This window comes from Acomys russatus, chromosome 2 (genome assembly GCF_903995435.1).
Source record: "Acomys russatus chromosome 2, mAcoRus1.1, whole genome shotgun sequence".
NCBI lineage: Eukaryota > Metazoa > Chordata > Mammalia > Rodentia > Muridae > Acomys > Acomys russatus.
The window spans coordinates 69,875,582-69,894,445 of record NC_067138.1 but is presented as its reverse complement, the minus strand read 5'-3'; the positions used below and the strand labels follow the sequence as shown (position 1 = coordinate 69,894,445).

General features: G+C 42.8%; 1 protein-coding gene across 4 annotated transcripts in view; it reads right to left on the bottom strand.

Annotated features, from left to right (window-relative positions):
* Positions 1 to 18,864, bottom strand: part of Kiaa1958 (KIAA1958 ortholog) — a 128,424-nt gene that overhangs the window by 12,489 nt on the left and 97,071 nt on the right. For 3 of the 4 annotated variants that reach the window (XM_051162743.1, XM_051162726.1, XM_051162735.1), the window contains one exon: positions 4,251 to 4,423. In XM_051162743.1, the coding sequence (XP_051018700.1) occupies positions 4,251 to 4,423 (173 nt within the window). Of the gene's footprint in view, positions 1 to 4,250; positions 4,424 to 18,864 lie in introns of those variants that run through there. The other variant, XM_051162718.1, reaches the window with a different exon arrangement.

The window sequence follows — 18,864 nt, the reverse complement described above, 5'->3', positions numbered from 1 at the left end:
GAGGGAGGTGAGGGGGAAGATGGGGGCTGTGATGGCTGTTCTTGGTTGTCAACTTGACTAAATCCGGAATGAACTACAGTCCAGCAATGGAGGGCATACCTGATCTGATCTTGAGGCAGGAAGACAACATGCCTTTGATCCAGAGCTTGAGGGAGACACATACTGTCTCCTTCTGCTGCCTGTGGATCAAGATGTAGAGCTCTCGGCTCCTCCAGCACCATGTCTGCCTGCATGCTGCTGTGCTTCCCACCATGATGATAATGGACTAAACCTCTGAATCTGTAAGGTAGCCCCAGTTAAATGTTTTCCTTTATAAGAATAGCTGTGGTCATGGTGTCTCTTCTCAGCAATGAAACCCCTAAGACAGGGGCAGAGGAGGAAGGGTGGCTGCAACGGGTGGTCTGCTGCAGAGCTGGGGATGAGAATGGGGGTGGGATTAGGTTTGGAGGAGCAGAAGGAAACATGAAGGTCTGCAGGCAGCCTACCTGCTTCCAGAGTATTCTACACATCCTAAGCTGTAGTTTAATTTTCATTTGATTCATGATATCTTATAATTTCCTTTGTGGTTTCTTTTTGATCTGTGGGTCATTTAATAACTTCCCAGAATGAGGGTCCTCTTAGCTAGTGATCTGCAATTTAATCCTGTTATGGACAGGGGCACATACAATTTCAATATCGTAAATCAAGGCTCTGTTACTGAGAACTTCTTTCTTGCCTGATGGGTTTTCCTTTGCTGCCATGTTTGCTTATGTCTTTGCAGTGCGAAATATTCCCCGCCTCTTCTCCCTGCTCTCTGTGCCCCCTCTCTCTCTTGTTTGTTTTTTGAGACAGGGGCTCTCTGTGTAGCCCTGGCTGTCCTGGAACTCTCTCTCTGTAGACCAGGCTGGCTTCAAATGCCTGCCTCAGCATCTTGAGTGCTGGGATTAAAGGAGTGTGCCACCACAGCCTGGCTAGTTCTTTTCTTTGAGAGAGAGGAGGGCAGGGAGAAAGAAAGAAGCGGGGGGGTGGGGGTGGGGGTCGGAGAGGGAAAGAGGAGGGGGGAGGAAGAAAAAGAGTTGGAGAAAGCAGAGAGGAGAGGCAGTGTAAAATTTTAGGTGGGTAGATTTCTTTTTGGCTGGTTACAAATGCGACCCCCTTGTTTGTAGCTTGCAGATTTGCTTATACAGAATTGGTTTTGCCCATTTTCTTCTTTTCTGGATCAATTCACTACTTATGTTCTATTTTATCTCATTGCTGTTTTTGTTTAGAAAGTCAATGATATTCCATGGGGAGATTTAAAGCACCCGCGTATTTACCCAGGAGCCGTGTTCCCTATACTTTCCCTCTGCTTGTGATGGACTAAATTCCCAGGTGCTTTCCTCCCCCTTTTCTATGGAGGCCAAAATGTCTCCAGGCATGGGTCTGCTGCTGCTGAATCCCCTCATCACCGAATGCTTCCCAAGGTGTTACTGCATCTTAGTTTTTAAAAAAAGGACTTGCTTATATTTATTTTATTGCCTACATATATGTCTATGTGAGGGTGTCTGATCCTCTGGAACTGGAGGTTCCTCCATGTGGGTGCTGGGAGAACTGAACCTGGGTCCTCTGGAAGAATAGCTAGTGCTGAGCCATCTCTCCAGGCCCTCATCTTACTTTCTGAAAGACGTTTTCACTGTGGATACTGAAATTATTTTCCCATCAATAATGAAAGCATCTGTCCCAATACCTTTTCATCTGCCTGGTTTCCAGTAACAGATCTCTCGTTCTTACCTTTGACTCTAGATAATCTCTCCTTTTGTTCTAGCTGCTCTTAAGTTTCTTTTATTACTAGTTAAGAACACGGTTATGATCTCTTTGTACAGCTCCTTCTCCCCTATGCATTTTTAAGATTTTGGTAAACATTTATTTTATTTTCTTTTCACTTATGTGTCTGTGTGTGGTACAGTCACATGAGTGCAGCTGTCTGCAGGATCCAAAAGAGAGCACTGACTGCTGCAATTACACAATATGAGTGAGTTACTCAGTTATGTGTGCTGGGAACTGAACCCAGGTCCTTAGCAAATGCAATGCCTGCTCTTCACCACTGATCTATCTCTCCAGCCCCCACCCCACCCCTTTTAGAAACAGAGACTCATAAATGTAGCTCAGCTTGGCTTCCCAGGTGTTCGGATTAGAAGTGAGTGCCACCAGCACAGACTTGATTCACTCTTTAAGGGTTATATTTCCTACTTTTTTCCATGTTTGGTAATTTTCACAAATGCCAGACACTGTGAACTTTAACATTTATTTTATGTGTATAGATGTTTTCTTTGTACCACATGCGTACGGTGCCTGTGGGAGCCAGAAGAGGGCACTGCATCCTCTGGAACTGGAATTATAGAAGGTTGTTGCCATGTACATGCCGAACTCAGGTTCTTACGGGAGAGCAGCAGATGCTCTTAACTGGCAGGCCACCCTCTCGCGCTGGCAATGATTCTTTATACAAGCACCTACTCAGCTGGTCTTAATTATCACAACCCCTCCAAGCCCACATTTTAGATATTTCCCTGAAAAGATCATTAACACATGACTGGTGGCCGCCAGAGCCTGCTTTTTACCTAGAATCAGTTCAACCAATCCATCTCCCTGTCTCAGATGAGTGTGTGTTTTTGTGTGTATACATATTCGTGAAGTAGTGTATACATATGGAGGCCATAGGTACATTGAAGCAGGGTCTCTCACTGAACTTGGGCCACTGAGCTCTAACTGGGCATCCACCATGCCAGCTTTTTCTGTGGGATGCTAGGGGTGCTGGGGATTGCAACTCAGGTCCCTGTGCTTTTATGGTGAGCGCTTTAACAAATGAACCTAGAACATTTTTAGGAGCCCAAAGTTCCTCCTCTATCAAATGCCATGCAGTCAGTCACTCATGTACCTGGCTCTTCCCTCCGTGACATTTCCAGTTTTGCCCTCTGAAGGAACCGTGATCACTGGTCAGTTTCACCTTCCTTCCTTTCCTTTGCTCTCACCCCAGGATGCCTCTATCCTCACGTGTGACAGAAAAGCCTCTCATACCACCTAGTGCACCATGCTGCCAGGGGAGAAACCCAGGTTTTCTATGGCAACTTTACTGATTCTCCAAGCACATCACCCAAACTCTGAAAGCTTACATGCCTCCAGGCTTCATGGAATGGCCTCTCTCTGTGAGACCTTTAGGTCTATGCTCCCAGCTTACCGTTTCCACCGTTTTAAACCTCACAACCCAACTACTTAGTGGACAGATCCACCTGCACCCTGGCTTAGAGTGACTGTATTCCCACCAAAACAGTGGCTTTCTATTCAACTTCCCCATGTTTCTGATTCCCCTACTATTAACAAATCTCAGATAATTGAAGACAGAAGAGCTCTTAACAGCACGCCTTTAATCCCAGCACTTGGGAGGCAGAGGCAGGAGGATCACTGTCAGTTCAAGGCCAGCCTGGTCTACAAAGTGAGTCCAGGACAGCCAAGGCTACACAGAGAAACCCTGTCTCGAAAAACAAACAAACAAACAAACAAACAAAAAAGAGCTCTTTTTACAAAGGAGTGGGGACTGGGGACCGAGAGTACTAAGTAACTATTTTGTTCATAGCTTCCACTTAGTTTCTCTAAAATACCATTTTTATTATGTTCCTTCCTGCTAAAAAAAAAAATTCTAACAGAGTCTTTTTTGCCTGACCCTAGATTCTCACAGCTCTTACAATCAGGTCCCGCAGTATGAAAAACCAAGAAATTTAAGTGTTTACAAGCCCCCGAGCTTGGTGGACGTGGTAGCACACACCTTTAATCCCAGCATTTGAGAGGTCGAGGCAGGTGGATGTCTGAGTTCAAGGCCTACAGAGTGAGTTTCAGGACAGCCAGGGCTATATGGAGAAACCATGTGTTGAAACACCAAACCAACCAAAGACCTGGAGCTTGTCACTTAAGAGCCACCGATGCCTGTTTTGGCCTCACCATGCTGTAGCAGTGGCTCTGTCCTTTCCATTTCACTCTTCCTCACACTGTTCGCTCTACTGGTCTCCTGTCTTCTAATTCTACCAACTCCCACCTCTTCCTGGAAATATGGCTGAGCTTACTCTTCTGAACATTGTAACAAACATACATTCATTAAATACTTTCTAAATTCTACTTGGTTCTGTGGACAATTTTCTTTGTATTTCATGTTCTTTCATGAGTGTTTCCCACAGCAGTTAGCACAGTGGCTGGCACCTGGAGGCTCAGTGAAGTCAGCCAAAAGACTTAGCAGCCCTTACCTTGGTGATGTCCGTGTGGTCTTTGAGCCCGTTGGTCATGCACCAGTAGCGCCACACATTTAGGGCGTACCTCGTGGCTTTGGTGGTGTTTGGGCTCACTGCACTGGTACACAGATCATTCAAGTCATCGTTAATATTAAATACAGGAAATTTGTTGAGCTTAGTAGAATAAGCTAGAAATAAAAACAATAAAAACATTAATTTGCCATTCCCTTCTTCAGTGAGCTTTATCCTGGGCTGATGTTAAAAAGCAAAGAACTCCAAAGAGACTGTTAAGAACTGAAATTTCTAGCCATCTCTAGTGGTGGGGCATACCGCTAATACCAGCTCTTGGGAGGCAGGCAGATCTCTGTGTGCTCGAGGCTAGCCTGGTCTACACAGTGAGACCATGTCTCAAGAAACTGTTCTCAGGTACAAGAATCTACACCTTGTATCTAGCCCTGATGGTTGTGCCTTGTGTACTGGCCGACACACTGATAAACATTTCAATAATAGGATGGAATACTAGAAGATTCGAAACTTTTCACTAGAAAAGGTAGCATTTCTACTGACAGTAAAAAAAAAAAAAAAAAAAAGAAAAAAAAAAAAAAAAAAAAAAAAAAAGAAAAAAGAAAAAAAAAACGAAGGAAATAAGTAGTTAGGGAATATTTTTTTTTTAAAGACGGGAGGGGGAAGACTGCAGAGAAGCTTCAGTGCACGAAGAATACTTGTCCCCTTGCTCCCTTGCTAATACAGCTCCAAACGGCCTGTGTGCCATCTGGAGCAGCCGTGAGTTCAGTGGAGCTAGCATTTCCTCTGAAGGCCACCCGCAAGGAATGATGTATACACACCCACACCCCACCCCATGCACATGGGCATGATGGGAGAGTTTGATTGATGTAAGCCTTGATGAGACAAACCATCAACTGTTTCAAATCAGAATGGAAGGCGAAATGACAACAGTGTTAAGAAAAGGAGGAGTACTCAGGATAGGCGCCCCCCCCCCCCGAAAGACAGTTTAAAATTGTCAAAAAGAAAACCAAGTCCGTAACCATTAGCTGCCCTTTCCTTACACTCTCGAATCTGGTGAAAACAAAGCATCCCTGAGTTATGTACATTCAAACACAAAATGATAAAGGTAGTTCAGTCTTCAAGTTGGTTTCAGTTCACCTAACCTACCTTGGTTTTCATGGTTCCCACTGAGGGAGGGCTTCCTCTGAACCAAACTCCCAGCATCCTGGGGACCCAGAATCCTCTGGCACCCAAGAACATCAAACACACCACACACACACACACACACACACACACACACACACACACACACAGAGAGAGAGAGAGAGAGAGAGAGAGAGAGAGAGAGAGAGAGAGAGAGAGAGAGAGAGAGAGACTGAGAAATGCTCCAGTCAACCAACATACTTTACAAAGTATTTATTTTAATGTATATGGTTGTTTTATCTGTATCTTTGTACCTACCATGTGTGTGCCTGGTGCCTGATGAGGCCAGAAGAGGGCATCGGGTTCCCTCGGGCTAGAGTTACAGATGGTTGCAAACTGCCACATGGGTGCTGAGACTCGAACCTCTAGAAGAGCAGCTGGTGTTCCTGACCATGAGCATCTCCGCAGCCCCTAACACACTCTGGTCAACACCACCTTGCTCCTAGAGAAGCTGTCTGCATACCAGAGCCTTCCTTTTCCATGTTCCCATATCTGCCTTCTCTTTCCTTAGGCACGTGCTCTGACGGTGATGCTCTCTATGCTCCTTAAAAACCTGACGTCACAGGGGCTGGAGAGATGGCTCAGTGGTTAAGAGCACTGCTCTTCCGGAGGAACTGGGTTCACCAGCACCCACATGGCAGCTCACAGCTGTCTGTAACTCACACAGACATACACGCAGGCAAAACACCAACGCACATTAAAAAAAAAAAAACCATAAAAGGAAAAAAACCACCGGATGTCACGTTCCACAATGTGATCTCGCACACAAGTGTGGGACACACCAACTGCTTACCAAGTACAGGTCCTGAGAGGAGTGAACGACGCTGGGCACAAGTGCTGTCCGAAGCACCATGAAGGCACATTCTTTCGCCACTTCCATCAACCCACCTAACTTCAGTATCTGCAGGACTTTCCTGACATTACTATGACCTGTGATTATCATAGCTAACAGCAACGGAAGCCTACTGTGTGTCCACAGTAACCCGGTGTGTAACCTGCAAACAAGTGCATGATTATATCTGTGTTACTGACAAGGAAAGAGCACCAGAAGCACAGCAGCTTCATACACGCATCAGATATATACCAATGATGCGTCACGGCAGAAGGAAGGTGCTGCTAATGCCATGAGCTAGCAACTGATAGAACCAGGACCTAGACTCAAGTTTGATGGTGTGTGCTGGCCACGACAGCAATGGACCAGGTATTGGAGGGACACAATCTCAGTGAGAATAATCTAGATAGCCCCCTCGACATAGTACAAATATCCTGGTTCCTCACATTTACTTGGACTAACCTTCAGAAAGGACAACAGTCACCGTCTGGGTGCTGGGAACCAAACCTGAGTTCTCTGAAAGAACAGCACCATACTCTGAATACACTAGGCCTTCCCTCTACCCCTGTGAGGGGAAACCTGTTTGAGAACCCACTACTGCTAGGGGAACTCCGTTAGCAGAGCCTGTGCTCAGCACTGCCGGCCGAAGGAGTTCTGTACAAATGTGTAAGTGGGAACCCTCAACAGTACTGAATTCCTACCAGTGACTACTAACTGGACTTGAGTTTGAAAACGTGAGCACAGGACATACCTAATGCTTGCCAAGGCACACAAGCACAGCAGTGGTCCCACACTCCTACTAGCCCCCCAAAGACAGTGAATTCACAAAACAGACCCCCCAGAACCCCTGAGATAATTGGATAACTGAGACCATGGCGTATCCTTACAAAAAGATGAGCCTCCACCATAAAGAAATAGGAACATAGCCAATGCTACCCACAGATATAAAAGTGCCATATTCATACATATAATAAACACTATCTTCTGAGACAGAGAGAATTCACCGGTAAGAAGGTATTTCAAACTGCATGGTGATGACAGCACAGCATGCCCTGGATCTAGGGCACATGGCACAAAGCAAATATAACATCAGCTGTAGAGATCTGAAAAGAAACTATCAAACTATATGGAAAAAGAAACAGAATACACTAAGATAAGTTGAAAGAAGGAACAAAATCAGAAATGAGTAGAATAGCAAATCTACAATAAAAAAAAAGAAATACCAAGACAAACATGAAAAGACAAGATTTTAAATACTAGCAAGGGACAGGAGAGGAAATAGAAATTTTCACACCAGAAGTGAAAATTATCACTAGAGCTTACAAAGAGTGAGTGGGGAAAAAAAAAAAAGCAAACAACTTGAGATCAATATACCTAAAAATTGAATAAGAAGCATAAATGCCTGCCAAGAAGATACAGTTTACCAAAACATATTAAAAAAAAAATTATAAAGTTAAAACAGTCTTCCATAGCTTACAAAAAGTGGATTGTAGGCATAAGGTTATTGTGTAGTCTAAATGCTGATTTCTTTACCCCTCATGTCTGGTTGAAAGCTTTGTTTGAGAATTTACTGTCTAAATGTGTAAATTCTGCTCCCCAATTGTCCCCCTGTTATTTCAATAAAGTAGCCAACATCCCAGCGATACTTGCACGTTGTAGCTTTTCTCATCTCCAGCTTCCTCCTTCTGGTCCTCCTTGGACCTCTACCTGTGGCTCAATCCCCACTCGGTCCCCTACTTCCTCTAACTCCACCCCCCCCCACGCCCTTCCCCCTGCTTTCTTTCTTGTTTTTGTTTCCCCCTGGCTTTATTTCCTTTCTTTTCTTTTTTAAAGATTTATTTATTACTATGTTTACAGTGCTCTGCCTGCATGTACACCTGCAAGCTAGAAGAGGGCATCGTATCACATTATAGATGGTTGTGACCCACCATGTGGTTCCTGGGAATTGAACTCAAGACCTCTGGAAGTGCAGTTGGCTCTTACCTGCTGAGCCATCTCTCCATCCCCTCCTCCTGGCTTTCTTAAGACTGGACAAGATACCAATTTTCTTTGGCCCTCCAAAAAGAAAACTACATGCCATTCCTGGGGGAAGAAGGGGTGAATGGCTTTTTGTCATTGTATGGGTGACAGATATTTATTATTGTTTTAAAGGGTTGGTTATAGGCATGATGAGTAAAAGGGTAGACTACTGAATCGACTTTTAGACCAAATAACATTAATAAGCCAAAAATATACTGGTATAGATCTTCATATGTTAATAAAGATTTAAGATGATATTTGGTTACAACTTGCTAAGGTATTATACCTATGTAATTCTTTTTTTTTTTTTTTTTCAAGACAGGGTTTCTCTGTGTAGCCTGACTGTCCTGGACTCACTCTGTAGACCAGGCTGGCCTTGAACTCAGAGAGATCCACTTGCCTTTGCCTCCTGAGTGCTAGGATTACACGTATGCACCACCACGCCTGGTGCAATGTTAAGTTCTATGCCTTTTGAAAGCTGTTATTACCAACTGTTTAGGATAAGTAAGAAGTGCATATTACCAATCAGACAAGCAAACTATTGGTCATGTTAGATACAAAAAAATATTTCCCAGATGGGCAGATGGAAAATAGCTAAAAACAAAAAACAAAACAAAAAAACAACAACCAAAAAACCCAAACAAACAATTCAGGTAAGACAGATAGTCTTTTAAAACCTCGGAGATCTACAGAATATGGCATTTAAAGATTTTAATTAACTTCGGGCTTTTTTGACATGTGGCAGGTCTGCTCCTGGCAGCATCCCATTCTACGTCAAAGAGCATCAAAGACTTCTTCATATGTGGCAAGATAGCGACAGAACGAGAAAATGTCCCTTTGTCAATTACAGACAGAATACTGTCCAACCGGGACAAACTGGATGTAGGAGAGCTGACTGCCAAGTTTGGCAAGGACAAAGTAGGCAGGTCCTTTATAATTCCTGCTTCACAGAAAAATCAGTAAAACTATATACTAATGATTTGTGCTTTTTTCCCCCTGTGCACTTTAAGCATAAAAACAACCCCAAACTCCTTAAGGTTAAAAATGCTTTCTGGATGTGGGTGAGAGCGGTCAATTAGGTATTTAATTTATTCAAGTAATCTTTAATTCAATTTAATCCTAACCCAAATCCTCCTGCTGTAATACTGGATAGGCTAATTTTAAAGCTTAGTAGAGAGAGTAAATTTTTTTTTGTAAATAAAGTTTAAAAAGAAGGCAGTTATAAAAACAATAATTGGGAGGCCTGGCCCTAAGATATAAATATGTTATAAAAATGTAATAAACTAAACAAAGCATAGTGGTGCACACCTTTAATCCTAGCACTGGGGAGGCAGAGGCAGGTGGATCTCTAAATTTAAGGTTAGCGTGTCTATACAGTAAGTTCCAGGATAACCAGGGCTACACAGAGAAACCTTCTTTTGAAAAACAAACAAAAATAATTAAAAAACCTGATAAACTGTCACTTACTAGTATAGAAACAGTCTTTGGTGTGTAAGTACATGCTAGACACACAGTAAAGGCTCAAAATCTGACTGCAGAACAAATATGGACTCTTCAGTGTGCTGTTTATTCTAATTAATTGGGTGTCAAGTCAGAAAAAAAACCAAATTGGTTCACATTTTAACTCCACCCAACACACACAGGCATACACATTTCTAAATGGCTTTTTACAAAGCTGTTTTCACAAGAAGACAATTTGCATAATTTGGGGAGTGCAGCAGTAAAGCCTCTGCACGATACAGCTCAGAGGCACACAGACGGGTAAGCAGATCAGACACTGGTGCTGAGGAAATTTAAAAGGCAGGGAGTCAAACAGAAAATATTTATAAAATATGCAACAAAGGACATAGGAAAAGCTTCTAGAAACCTATGAGGAAAAGACGGCTCACTAGGAGATGGACTCAGAATGACAGACAGGTATTCACAGAAGAAACACTAACACCAAGACACATTGACAACAGCCAGACATTAAAAATAAAACAAGATGCATTTCACTTAACAAACTGACAAAAACTTAAAACAAAACAAAAAGCCCAGTGCATACAAACACGGGGAGAATACAGGGAAGAGGCTGCATTCTCTGATTGTTGAGCAATTTTAGCTGAGTGTGGAAATAAGTATGCAAATATAAAGATGTCTACCAAAAGCTCATTAGTGGAGAAATAATTAAATAATGCTTGTTTATAGGCTATCATTAAAAGCTGCGCTACCCATTTCCATGCTAGTATGAAAACAGGCCCTCAATATATAAAGGAAAAAAGGAAATTTTACTTTGAAAGGGAAAACTTCAGATAACAATTTAATTGTTTATTTTTAATTGTCTATAACTTCATTTAGAAAGACTTGAAGGAAGTCAGGTGGTGGCGGCACACACCTTTAATCCCACCACTCAGGAGGCGGAGGCAGAGGCAGGTGGATCCTCTGTGGTTCAAGGCCAGCCTGGTCTACAGAGTGAGTTCCAGGGCAGCCAAAGCTACACACAGAGAAACTGTGTCTTGAAAAACAAACCAAAATCAAAGCCAAAAACCCACTAAGGTCCACCCAGGTATGGTGGTCCACACTTTCTTTTTTTTTTTTTAATTAATTTATTCTTGTTACATCTCAATGTTTATCCCATCCCTTGTATCCTCCCCATTCCCCCCCCCCCCATTTTCCCATTATTCCCTTCCCCTATGACTGTTCCTGAGGGGGATCACCTCCCCCTATATATTCTCATAGGGTATCAAGTCTCTTCTTGGCTACCTGCTGTCCTTCCTCTGAGTGCCACCAGGTCTCCCCCTCCAGGGGACATGGTCAAATGTGAGGCACCATAGTACGTGAGAAAGTCATATTACACTCTCCACTCAACTGTGGAGAATATTCTGACCATTGGCTAGATCTGGGAAGCGGTTTAAAGTTTACCTCCTGTATTGTCCTTGGCTGGTGCCTTAGTTTGAGCGGGACCCCTGGGCCCAAATCTGCCTATCATATTGTTCTACTTGTAGGTTTCTAGGACCCTCTGTATCCTTTTATCAAAGCCAAAAACCCACTAAGGTCCACCCAGGTATGGTGGTCCACACTTTCAATTCCAGCACTTGGGAGGCAGAGGAAGGCAGAGCTCTGAGTTTAAAGCCAGCCTGATCTACATGACAAGTTCTCCGTCAGCCAGGGCTACAAATCTCAACCCATCTTCCTCCCCTGCTGTCCTCATTCTGGGGATGAAACAGTAGACTCTGTGGCCCTGATGACGTCATGGATGGAACTTCCACATCCCAAATGAAAGGCTGCGAGAGTCTTATCTGTGAGGCAGTACCCAAGAATGATTTTTTTCCAGTTATCCTATCTGTTACTGTCTGCTCCCTACGTGCAGTGAGTGTCTTTGCTATACCGGTCATAAAGCACGAGAATGCTAAATACAGCAAATGCTGGTTTCACTTCCATTTAAAAACAAGTTTACAGGGCTGGAGATATGGCTCAGCGGTTAAGAGTACCAACTGCTTTTCCAGAGGTCCTGAGTTCAATTCCCAGCAACCACACGATGGCTTACAATCATCTGTAATGTGATCTGATGTGAACTGTATACATAATAAATAAATCCTTTAAAAAACCAACAAGTTTACATGTAGCGCTTGGTGGCACTCACCTTTAATCTCAGGACTCAGGATACAGAGGCAGTAGGATTTCTGTGAGTTCGAAGCCAGCCTGGTCTACAAAGCAAGTCCAGGACAGTCAAGGCTACACAGACAAACCCTGTCTCAGAAAAACCAAACCAAACCAAAAAAACAAAACCCCTAAAAGTTTACTCTGAATGTTTGCCATTTTCAACATTTGCTTTTAACAAACATTATTTTATACACATTAACCATTTCAGTAAAATAAAATCCTTTGTAAAATGAATAATCCAGGCCAGCCTGGTCTACAGAGCAAGTTCCAGGACAGCTAGAACTTGTCTCGAAAAACCTTAAAAAATGATTATAAATAAATTTAAAATAGAAACAATTTTATAACTTATACTGGATTCAACTTGAATTCTAATACTCTTTCCCTATAAGCAAAATAAGATTCGTCATAAGTATACAAATTGAAAACATATTTAAAGATGAGCTTCTTGCTTCTTGAAACACTATGAAAACCTTTATAGTTAGACCATCCACATGCCATCTCTATTTGGAATATTCAGCTGATAAATCTGGTGAATTATTCAGGTATGAAATAGGGTTACGTTTCAGCAAAATGCTATGAGCATTCTATTTTCAGGTGCTTGTTTTTTCTAAAGACCATTTTATTCTTAATCATATGTGTGGGGGGCAGTATATGCACAGGAGCCCTCAGAAGTTAGGCGTGTCAGACCCCCTAATCTCACTTATGAGCCAATTGACATGATTCTTGGAACTGAACTTAGCCTTTGGAGGCAAAATCTATAACGGCCCAGCTGTCTCCCTAGTGCCTGGCATTTTTATTATTAGATCACATTAGTGACCGACAAAGATGTCTACAATTAAACACTGAGGAACCATTTTCTATTTTGTTCAAAGAACACCGCACATGCCAAATGTAGTAAACAATACTCGGAGAATCCTGACTAAAAACATTTTTCTGAAGATAAGGAAGCCTAGGATCTGACACATGCTTGTTTTAAACCCCTCACCCCAGGGTTTTTCTGTATAGCCTTGGCTGTCCTCAAACTCACAATGATCCGCCTGCCTCTGCCTCCCCGAGTGCTGGAATTATAGGCGTGCGCCACTGCACCCGGCTCTTTTTGTTTTTCAAGACAAGGTTTCTTTAACAGTCCTGAAACTAATTTTGTAGACCAGACTGGCCTGAAACTCCCAGAGATGCACTTGCCTCTGCCTCTGGAGTGCTGGAACTAAAGGTGTGGCTTTAAAGAGTGTGTGTGTGTGCATTTATTCAATGTGTATGGGCATTTTACCTGCATGTATGTCTGTGCACCATGTATGTACTCGGTGCCTGCAGAGGTCAGAATGGGTGTCAGATCCCCTGGGACTGGGGTTACAGGCAGTTGTGGGGTACATGTAGATGCTGGGGACCCCACCCAGGCTGTGCTCTTAACTTCTGAGCTATCTCTCCAGTCTGCAGCTGCATACTTACATCAGTACAACTTTATCTTAAAAGCACAGAAACCCCTTTGTGGACGTAAAGAGAAAGGGCTAACAGGTCTACACACAGACAGAAACAGACCTGGAGATCCTAGTACATGAGGCAGACTCTACAGGATCAGTAGTCCGAGTCCACCTTCTGCTATGTAACAAATTTTAGGCCAGCCTAAGCTACGTATCATCTCAAAAATGAAAAGGTAAAATAAAAGCAGGTTGTAAAAGCACAAGGGGGCGTGAAAGCCTGGTTTGGGGGCTCTCGTGGGAGAGCCTGGTTCAGCGGCTCCCGTGTAGTGCTGGAGGACAGAGACAAAGGGATGCTGAGGGCTCAGTGGCTAGGCAACTGGAATAAAATCCAGCTCCTGGTTAATTGACAGATCCTGTCTCAAAAGTGGAGAAGCAACTGACAAGCACTTGACTCCGACCGTCGGCCTCCACACCCTCCACAGTCAACAAACCAACACAGCAGCCAGCTCACTATCTGCTGTGGAGCACTCTGCCCTGTACACAGTCCTTGGGCTACAGAAAACCCCATGAATACAGCAGCTAGAGATCCATTACTAAGGAATCTTATTACCTTCCGAGGCTTGTGTTAAGAGCTGTGTACATACATGCCCCCTCTTCCGGGACTGTCCCCTTCATGGCTATACATACATGTATACAGGGTGCTTAGCTTTGTACATCCCAGGGTCACTGCCGTCTACCAGGCCAACAATTTGATTCCCTCCACCCCTCCCCCATCTGTGGCCTGCTTTTAAATTGGTGGAATTACAAAAACAGCTACTTTGCAGAAAATAGTTTATTAACTAAAAACTGGTCATCATGCCCAAATACAGAAAAGATGGTGTGACTGAACAGGTTCTCACAGAGACACCATCAACATGCAGTGGCCGAAGTTATTGGACTATTTCCATACATCTTAGGCTGTACCAACAAATATATATATAAAAAAAGAAAATCTCACACATTAGAGGCAAACATTGTACACATGATGGAATCAACCACTGGGACACAAAACCAGAGTTTTATTTAAAACACAAGTACATGGACAGTCATGAAGCAAAAACAGTGAGCTGGTAAAAATGAAACATCTGAGTGTAAAGGTCAGTGAGCAGCGAAATAACAATGGAAGCAATACCATACACTCTTTCTTAGTCACAAAAAGTTCTAAATTATTACACACATTGACAGGCAGAGATCAAGTGACTTCAAGTGACTAAAGAGCATCATATGTCTGACACGTTAACACAGTTTCTCTCACTCCAACTCACCCTTCACTTCTTCCTGTTAGAACTGTAGCAGCTTAACAAAACTCAAAAATATTATTTGGGTGAAACGGACACATGTGTGGTTTCTTCCACATAAATCATATAGAAGCCAGTGGCTAAAAAGACACACAGAGAAACGACAATCTACCAGCCTAGGCAAGGAAACGCGTCCCTAAAGAGCTGAGCCCTATGTCTGTCCATGACGGTCCCCCAGTCCTGTGTCCATGATGGTCCCCTCAGCATTCACTGTGGTTATAGAATTTCCAAATAGATGCCTGCTCTTAAACCCTAGAAACTAAAATGATAAATCTGTCCTTTTATTCCCTAAGTCCTCGGTAACAGAAGAAAAAAATGATAAATCTGTCCTTTTATTCCCTAAGTCCTCGGTAACAGAAGAAAAGGAACTGCAAACACAGTTCTACAATTCCTAACAAAAGGAGCCTCACTGGAGCTGAACACAGCCCCAGGCCACTCAAGAGCACGATCTTCCTCTGTAGTACACACTTAGTCACATACTGATACTGGCAAACTTGAGTATGGCCAGCCAGAGTCTCTGCCAGCCTTCAGGCCTTTGGGGTTTTAGTTAAATGTCTATATTAACCACGCAAAGAGGGAAACAATCACTCAAAACAAGGCTGATCTGGCAGCTCTATGTCCAACTTTGGCAATGAATATGTTTATAGTCATGGGGAAAAATGGAAACTATAAATTAAAAACTTACCAAGTATACATACTATTTGTTCAAAATAATTGCTCTAGACATAAAGGACTTAGTATAAAGAGAGATTCAAAACAGAAGATCCAAGGGTGAAAAATAACTCTGAGAGCAGCATTAAAACATATGTCAACTGCTAACCCAGAGCTGTCACTATTGGGACGGACCATGCCAGTCTTTGGTGTCCGAAATCTTCCAGTTCGGCCATCAAGAGATGCTCTTGTGACTTGGGGGCAGGTGGCAATGGCAGTGCTGCCCCACACCACACAGAACTCAGTTTCTCTTTATTGCTTTATCACCTTGTAGAGGGGCAGGCATTCAAAGCATATTTTGGAAGAAATGGTCAGGGTTAAATCTGCCTTTTTCTCCAAGCCAGTGCTTCTCAACCTTCCCAATGGGGTGACCCTTTAATACAGCTCCTCCTGCGGTGGTGACCCCCAGCTATAAAACCCTCTCATGGTCCCTTCACAGCTGTAATCTTGCTACTGTTATGAATGGTAATGTAAACATCTGACATGCCACCCTCATGAAAGGGTCAGTCAGCCCCGCCCCTCCCCCTGCCCCCTGCGGGTTATGACTCAGAGGTTGGGAACTGCTGCTCTAAGCAAAGGCATGGCAGGGAACTTGATGAATTAGTTTTAATAATCTTAGAATTAAATCAGTTATTCCAGCACCAATGTGTCCAAATACAGCCCTGGCTGTCACTAACCCCCCGATAGTCACACAAAACGCCTCTCTCTAGCTCAGGAGATTATCTCTTCATTAAAGGAAGGCTTTAATTACCTTAGAATTATTACCTACAGAATTGACAGGAGGAAACCCTGTACTAAGTGAGGAATTTTGGCACGTTGTTGTAAAAAAGCTCTTTAAGAAGCAGTCCTCTTTGCTTAAGATTTTATACTAGTTTAATGTCCACTGTAAGAGAATAATAAGAGTATACTGATATTTGCCCATGTTGAATTTTGACCAAGTATAATGTGTTGAAGCTGTTTTCTTCGTCTTCAGAGTGCGTGCAGAACCACTGAGGCAAGTGGGAGACACCAGGAACCGAACTGCACAGATCTGAAAGACCTGACGGGCTTAGCACAAAACACACTCCACAGCCCTAAGTAAATACTGGATACAAAAGCTGACATCAGGAACTGGATGGTATAAATTATAAGTATTCTTTTTTAGATTCACTTTGTACTACTTTCAACTATGTGTAAGTATGTGCAGAGGTTTTGGCCTGATGTGGTAGCTGGGACTTGAACTTGGGTCCTCTGGAAGAGCCGTCTCTCCGGCCTCTCGACATTACTAGTTGTTCTTACAGATGCAATTCTAGTAGTGAGCCATGCTGAGCAGCTAGGATAATGTGTGCACCTCATAGGCGTCTGCTGCACACCGTTTAATCTAGAACTATCTGAGCCAGGGAGATTTGCTGCTCCACTGCCACCCTACTGGATTTCTTTCTGTAAAAATGCTCAAGTATAAAAGAATTTGAAGTCTCAGTGACAGAGTACTTAAAAACAAAACAGAATTCTTGCTTTCTTTTTTTTTTTCAGGTGTGTGGAAGGAAAGTTCTCTGGACTGGAATGATACACACGAGACAACAGTTTGGCATGACAACTACATTTCCTTCCACAGAAGCCAGCAAGCGCTGGCCCAAAATACTAGACAAAGCACTCCTATCTCCAGTTACACACACACACACACACACACACACACACACACACACAGAGCAGGCGACAGCAGCGATGGTTAATGACCCCACGGCACCTTTATGAGCAAGATGGGGGAGTATCTAGAACATGCCAAGCCTTGAAGTCACTCAGTTATCACACAATGCATAGAAATTGTAATGGTTTTTGGCAAGTTTTTTAAAAAAATAACAAATGCTTTATAAAGCAATTTTTAAAAAATTATAAATGCTATTTTAAAAGTTGTAACATGTTGGATTGTAGGTATAAAAGTTGAGTTAGATAAAGTTAATCTGGCTGGACTAATATTAGGTATGAACATCCAATATAAATAATCAATTATAAATTAATTAGGAAAGTAAGGTATGATTTATAAAATGTTACAACATGCAAAGTCAACAGACATTAAAACACTGTGCACAGTAAGTGTGAGGATTCTTTGTTAGCAATGCCTTCCTAATTCTACGTATCACAAATGAGGAAACTAGGCCAAAGCATTTTCAAAGCTCCCACCGAATGTAAATGCAAATGCAAAATGGTAAAAATGCTAATTCCAGTGTCATATCAAGACAGACATTCCATAAAAAGACAAGTAATTACACTTTTTAAAAAAAATCCTAAAATCTGATATTGTCTGCATTGATTCTTATAAATACTATTTGTAAATTATGTCTGTGAAATTTCTTATGCTTCAATTCCTTTTCAGAAGAAAAGTCAAGATAATACAAGAAGAGCTGGTGTGGTGGTGCACACCTTTAATCCCAGCACTCAGGAGGGAGGCAGGCAGATCACTGAGTTCACGCCAGCCTGCTCCACAAAGCAAGTCCAGGAAAGCCAAGGCTAACAGAGAAACCCTGTCTCGCAAAAACAAAAACAAAAATCAAGAAACACACTTTGCATTTCTAACCTCCCTGCTATAGACCTCTATCACTGGCTCCCGTTCCCCCCCTTACTGTCACTAAATTAATCCACTCAAGAAAGTTTTAATTATGTTGATGAAAATTTAATCCTTTTGACTGAAGGTGAAATAGTACACATCTCATCTCAAACCAATAATACGGACACTGTAGACCTGGATCTCCAAGAGAATGCCCAAGAAAAAGCAACTCCCTGCATCTGGAATCCAGTACTTGAAGATGTGGGTAGTGTGCCTTCCCATTTATAATTGAAAACCATAGTGGGACAAGCCGAGTGGCATTTGTTAAAAAACAATTACAGTAGATGTTATTCTAACACATTTCACAATGCAGTATGGCTAAAATCAAGACATAACTCTATACAATGAAAAGTTAAGTTTCACATTCAAATAGCCTATTAAAAAAACCAAACACGTGAGGGTTAATTCTGGGCATGGTGGTGCACACCTTTAATCCCAGCATTCCAGAAGCAGAGGCAGATGCAGGCAGATCTCTGTGCGTTCAAAGCCAAACTGGTCTACATGGAGTTCCAGCTAGCCAAAGCTATACAGTGAGACCTAATCTTAAAAAACAACCAACCAAACGAGTTTAAAATCCCGTTTGGAAAAGAAGCACTTTAGCTCAGAGTTAGCTTCCATGTGAGTGGGGCACCTCTAAAGTTATCACGTCTTTATATACGGATGGGGGGTCGGGGTGCCTGGGTTCACCCGGCTCTCCTGCTAACACGATGGGAGACACAGGTCCTAATCTCATCTCCCTGGGGCGGTTTCCTGTTGTGATGCCCACTCAGCACAGCCAGAAAGGCGCTCGAGAGCACACACGAACTTGTGTTCTTTCTGAGGCTCCAGTCAAAGCCCTTTCTCAAAAAACAAAACAAAACAACAACAACAACAACAA